Source organism: Buceros rhinoceros, unplaced genomic scaffold, assembly GCF_000710305.1.
Source record: "Buceros rhinoceros silvestris isolate BGI_N320 unplaced genomic scaffold, ASM71030v1 scaffold40689, whole genome shotgun sequence".
NCBI classification, from domain to species: domain Eukaryota; kingdom Metazoa; phylum Chordata; class Aves; order Bucerotiformes; family Bucerotidae; genus Buceros; species Buceros rhinoceros.
This window is the reverse complement of record NW_010430493.1, coordinates 1-6,259: the sequence shown is the minus strand read 5'-3', so window position 1 is coordinate 6,259 and position 6,259 is coordinate 1. Positions and strand designations below refer to the sequence as shown.

Sequence of the window (6,259 nt, the reverse complement as noted above, 5' to 3'; positions counted from 1 at the left end):
CACCTGGCCCATGATACATTGGATCCGTAGTGGGAATCTTGCCTTCAACACCTACTTCTAGTTAAGCTCGTTGCCTGCCTAAAGAGGGCAGGATTGAAGCCGGGGTGGCTTTTCACTGAAGCTGGCGGGTGATGAAATTCACTACTGCCCTGAGCAGTTTTGTTAGGATTTCAAGAGGCTGTGCTCTTTACAAAAAAAGAAAAAATATCCAAATTCCCAGCGTCTAGCGATTCAGGTACTTAAAGTCCTACTGAGATATATGTGCATGCATGAAAAGCTTATTTTTAAAAGGTCATGTTTGTGCCCATCTCTGTGTGATGCTGATGCTGATCCAGGGTGAGAAGGGAGCAGATGCGTGTGGCCAAACCTTACCCTCCCCCCACCTTAAACTAAGGTGGACCTGTGGCTTGCATGAGACGGGAGGATCGCCTCCCATCCTGCAGAGCCCATCCCTTCTTAGGGCCCTATGGCTGGGATTTCAGGAGGAGCAGATACCCCGATAGGCACCGACCTTCCTTGCGGATGGGGTTGGCGTGGACGGAGGAGCACAGGAGGCTGGAAAGACTGATGTACCCAATGACCAGACCCACCCTGAGCATCTCCTGGGGGTGCAGGATGTAGTGATTTTTAGGATAAATCATCAAAAAAGAGGAGGAAGGAGAAGCACGTAGAGGTGGGCTGGGCTGCTCTTGTCCATGGGAAAGAGACCTGGGCTGTGCAATGTGCCTGGCACAAAAATATCCCTTTTTGGCTCTGCTGAACTTGCTGTAGCTGCTGACTCAGACGGGAGATGTGGGAGCATGTGGGAAGCCTTCCTGGGGACCGTGGCCTCTTTTTTGCACCCCACAGAGGCAAAAGCACCGGGTGCTTGCAGGGGTCAGGGAGCAAGGTTGTCAGTGGAGGGATGCTGATGGGGGGACTTTCTCCTTACCCCAGAGTGTCTTGGGTGGTGCAGAGGTGCAGTGGGGCCAGGCCGTCGTCACTCTGCAGGTTTGGGTCAGCCTTGTGCTCCAGCAGCAGCTTGACACAGTCGGCGTGCCCACCTAGGCAGGCTTCATGCAGGGGCCCACGTCCACCCGGCGCCAGGTTGGGGTCAGCCCGTCGGTAGAGGAGATGGCGCAGGCAGGCGGTGTGACCATGGCGGGCAGCGAGGCACAGCGGGGTGGTCAGCTCCTGCTTGTACTCCAGTGACCACAGCCCTGCGGGGGAGGAGGCATTGGGTACCCATGGGTTTTGCACTTGGGACAGGACTTCGGCATGTTCCCACCCAACTGCCCAGAGAGGTGGTAGAAGCCCCATCCCTGGAAACATTCCAGGTCAGGTTGTTTGGGGCTCTGAGCAACCTGCTCTGTTTGAAGATGTCCCTGCTCAGTGCAGGGGGGTTGGACTAGACGACCCTTAAAGGTCCCTTCCCACCCAAACTATTCTGTGATTCTAACACCTGCCTGCAACCAGCTGCACAGAGGACCCTGTATGCAAGACTTTGCTGCCAGGAGCTAAACGGCAGCTCACCAATTACCCACCTGGCTCCAGGGGAGGGAAAAATTGCTTTTGCTGGCACTGGGCTGGATCCAAAGGCACCCATATCAGGTTGGGAGCATGTTGCAAGGGTGGTGCAGGGTTGGGCATGAGATGTGCTTGGTTTGGTCTCAGCTGGAGCAAGGCATTGCATTTCCTGGTAGCTCTGGGACCATCAGTGGATTCACAGTGCTCAGTGAACATCGGGGACTGTGGGAAGCATCTGAGGGTGGGAGGCACCAGATGCCTCTACCCGGGGAGCATCATCTTCATCCTAGGTAGGATGTTGTCTGCTCTTTCTGAGCCCCTGCATAGGGAATTTTGAAAGCATACCTAAGCTGCAGAGCACCCTTTCCTAACCTAAAAAAAAAAAATGATGTGGACACACATTTTTTGCAATTCCCTGCCCTTCTGGAGGGTTAGTATGTGCAGAAGAGAAGAAAATAACAAAATAGCATTGTTGAGTGTTTATGGCCAGAGCTGCTGATCACAGTCAACCAACCAGAAACCAGCCACCTCGGGAACAAGCTCTAGAGAAACAACATGAGGCACATAAATGCACAGCACCTCTCCTATTTAGGGTTAGCAAGTACCCAGGTTTTTAATTTTTCAGGCCTGGCCTTTAAAGGAAAAGTACCTGAGAGTCCGTAAGATGCTTGGCTTTTCGCCTGCCACTCCAGCTCATTTGTACTGATCTCAAAAACCAGGTTGACATCTTGATAGTATCGGTCAGTCAGAACCTCAAGGCTTCTCAGGTCTCCCGTGACCAGGGCTGTGTGATACTTGGTGGCAGGAGTGGGAACCGTTAGAGGATGTTCTGAATCCGATTTGGGGGAAATCTGTAGCTTTTCTGTTACAGGTCCCAGTAACTCGCCCATTCCAGTGCTTCCCATGTGTGTTGGTCCTAGCTGGGAGGATAGCCAGGCTTTTATAGTTCATTGTTTCCATCCTCCTGGGCTCATTGTCTAATTATAATCCAGTTAAGGCTCTAGAGTCGTTGTATTTATAACTCCTGCAGGGTCAGATGATAACGGGTGTGCGATACAATGCGGGTCAAACGGTCACTGGGCTGTGTTGTGGCAGCACCTCCTGGATTAAATTGCCGGTTTAATTACAGGCAGCAGCTTGGGACATGCGTGTTCAGGCTGGGAGAAAAGTATTTAGGGGGGGAAAAAGAGAAAGACATTTAGTCAGCTTCTGTCTGCCCAACCCCATATAACCTTATTCGTGCACTCTGAGCTCTGAGAAGTGGTTTTTTTCTCTGCCTAACACTGTATTTTTTCCTTTAAGGCACTCGTACCTGTTTCCAGTCTCGTGGTTGCTATATGGGAAAATTCTGGGCTTCATATTAGTGCCCAACATGATGCAGGCTGGCACATCTCTGCAGGGAGGCAAAGCAAAGGCCAGCGGGGTACAAACCCTCCTGGGGCTCTGAGCTGCTCTCCCCGCCAATGCCTTGTATAGCAGAGAGAAAGTGCCCAGCCTCTGCTGCCATTTAACTAAAGAGGATGGATGCCAGTGGAGCTGTCCTGAGGCTTGTGGCTCCTTTCCTCAAGGTCACGGGAGAAGTTCGCGGTGGGGATAGAACAGACCTCAGCATTTTGCGACTTGGAGGCTCTGGGGGACACAACTCCCTGCCCCACCTCCCCGGGGAATAAAAGTGATCAAAGCGGATCTCAGGAAGACGTTCAACTTTACCAAAGCAGCCAGCTGTGGAGGGACTGCTGAAACACTTTGTGGTTCCCCTCATTTGGAGTCAGCCCGGGGCTGGAAGAAATATTTGGGACCTTTTGTGTAGCCCCCTGCAAGCAGGGACATTGCTGGGCGCCTGCAGGTGAACGTGAGCATTCCTGTGCCAACACATCGTGCTGCAAGAGCCATCTGAGGATTGTTTGTGGGTTTCCTCGGCACGGCTGTGGTAACATCCAGCTGCCTGACCCTGCAGACCATGGAAAGAGCACAGAGCCACAAAAAAGTCACAGTGTGTCCATCCAGGATGGGGTTGCACTGAGCCCGGGGTGGGTCTGAATTGGGGTCCTTGTGTAAAGGACGCCCTGCCTTGAGGTCTCTGTTCACCAGGAGCCACGGTGGGACCTAATTTGAAGTTAAACTACATGGTCTTTCCCATTTTCTTTCTCCCTCTAAACTCAAGACTGTCTGTCCACAACTGCTCAGTTGTAGCCTCAACTTCCAGATCTCCTCATCTTTCTCTCTTCTTTTACCACTTGTTGCTATTCTGCTACCTCCAGCCTTTCTCTGTGCCTTTGCCTTTCTGGTATCAACTGAACCACCTCCTCAAAGCATTGCTTTGGCATGAAAAACAGCCTCCTGATCCCCTGGGGTCCCTTAGCGGGTGCAGAAGAAGATTTGAAGACCTGGGAAGAGGCACAGACTGGGATCGTTTTCCCCAGGGACTTGTCACGGGTCATGTTTCTGCAGCCCTGGTTCACTTTCCCTCTCCGCTCGTTAGCAACGCTGTGATCTTTCCACGGTGGTGTGGAGGAAGCCTGCCTTCACGTGCCGAGGGGATCGCCTTCCCTCAGCACGGACCACCTCCCGCACTGGCAGCCGGGTATATTTAGCAGGGAGTCTAGACCTTCTCAGCCAGACATGGGCTAATTTTGCAGGGGGTGTGTGTATGCATGTGTGTGGCATAAAGCTGCCGTTGAGAGTGTGTTGAAATACCCTGTGACCTCCTTCTCGTGAGCCTTTTAATCAGTGTTTATTTGCATATAACACTCACTTCTTGGGTCACGATAATGACAGGATGAACAGCATCACTTACAGAGCGTGTTAAAAATAGCCAGGGCCAGCAAGAGCAGAACGAAAAAGTCCCCTTGTAGCTGAGTGGCCTATAAACGCGTGAGCTTGAGCTCCTGCCAGCTGAGTCAAGTGCTTTCTCCACCAATAAGTGCAAAGTGCTGTCAGGATGAAACGGTATTTTAAGGTGTTTTTAAGGGGGCTGCTTAAGGCAGGAATGATTTACTGCAGAGATGAGGTGGCAGCCAGAACACCAGTGGAGCATCCTGAGGCTGGCTGGGAGACAGGGAGAAGCCTCTGGTTGGGTTCTGAAGGCAAATGGGGGGGTTAGCTGCTTGTAAACTACTTGCCATCTTTGGGCAGTGATTTTGGGCAGCGGAGGAAGGCTGGGACCCTGCAGCCCTACCCTCTCCTCTGCCACTGCCATGCTGCATGGCCTTGGGTGCTTCACCTCTTCTCCCAGCATCCCAGTCCTGTCCCTCGAGACCCTGAGGATCCGAGGGCCCAATCCTGCGACCAGTTAAGCTTGGGATCATCCTTAGGTGTCCTTACTTCAGTAGAGACACTCCTATGCAGAATTGGGCCCCAAACTTTGGTGAGGATGAGCACTTCATTAGCAGTAGCCTGGCACTCATTAATCTCTGACGAGGCGGGGGTGGGGGTGGGGGGGTGTGTAGCGTCTTAACCTTCTCCCTGCATACGACTGTTTGCAGAGTACACCTCATTTAACAAAACATTAAGCATTTTACTTCCTCAGATCAAGTGTGTCTATTAATAATGACTTAAATTGTCTGCACTGGCTTCACAGGAAAACTCATTCCTGGCACATGAAAGAGCACGATACACAGAAGCAAAATTACTTCAGCACAAGCTTGTTCCCCAAGTTAAGCTGCCACAGAACAATTTTATCCTCATACTGGGGAGATTCCAGCCCATAATATCTTGCCCCACCGGTTCAGAAAAACCATGAGGCTGCCTTAAAAAATTCCGGGGAGTCCAGATGTGCCTGTGCCGAGAGCTCCTGGCAGCCCGCTGTGATTTACAGCTGCCCTCCGGCAGCCAGGAAGGGCATTATTTATTTTTTTTCCAGGGAAATTTCCAGTGTGGAGAAGGAGCCCGAGGGCTGGCAGCCCATGGCACTGCCTCCTCCAGCTGCTCTTGAGCGCGGATTGCAAAGCGTGACTGATTTAAAGCTTACACCCCCGTCTTACCCCCCAAAATAATTAAAATGAGTTGGCTGAGTGGCTTAGCTCCCTGTGATGGCTATGCCCCGCCGGCATCATGTGGCCGTGGGGAGGAGATGCCGTGCAGGGACGGGGAGAGATGGGCAGGCAGGCTGACGAAGCCACCTTGCCGCGAGATAAACCATCGGCTGCCCAAGCCTACCTGGGAGGGATGTCGGTGTGAGGGCGGCTCTCCGGGGCGCTGATTACTCCATCCCCAGCCAGGCAGAGCAGGGCAGGAAGTTTAATCTCCTCTCTCGGAGCCAGGTTGCAAACAGCCAACCTGTCACCGAACCATCCCCATTAGTTATATTTCCAGCACTCCCCTGTCCTGCTCCGTGTGACAGCACTGCCCAGTTATGTGGCTGGCGGCTGCGTGAGGGGGTCAGACGGAGGGATTAACACCCATGAAGATGCATGTCTCTCTGCTGGTGAGGGAGTCGCACCACTCCCAAAAAACTTTTGCAGCTGCAATTGCATGAGTAGAGCTGGCCGAGCTCCTGCTGACGGACCAGCTCTGCTTTAAAAACTGCTGCCTGGTGAAATATAAACTTGTCCCAAGGCTGCATTGATTTTGTCCAGTTTTTATTGGAAACTAGATAATATTTAAATAGGCTGAAACATTCCCCTTTAACAGCTCTATATAATATGGAGAGGTGTGCTGTGCTACGCTGGTTTGTAGTGGCCCTTCTTTGTCAAACACAATCACATTCAATAAAAAAACCCCTTTCCACTTCTCATAACTCTGCAGAGCTTTC

At 52.1% G+C, this 6,259-nt stretch overlaps 1 protein-coding gene across 1 annotated transcript in view; it reads right to left on the bottom strand.

Moving 5' to 3' along the window:
* ASB18 (ankyrin repeat and SOCS box containing 18) overlaps nt 1–2,300 on the bottom strand; it is a gene marked incomplete at its 5' end in the record, with an annotated part of 11,880 nt that extends 9,580 nt beyond the window's left edge. Inside the window, 2 exons of the mRNA XM_010143058.1 lie at nt 932–1,199; nt 2,156–2,300. Of these exons, the coding sequence (XP_010141360.1) occupies nt 932–1,199; nt 2,156–2,300 (413 nt within the window). The remainder of the gene's footprint in view (nt 1–931; nt 1,200–2,155) is intronic.
* Between the last annotated feature and the right edge of the window lie 3,959 nt (nt 2,301–6,259).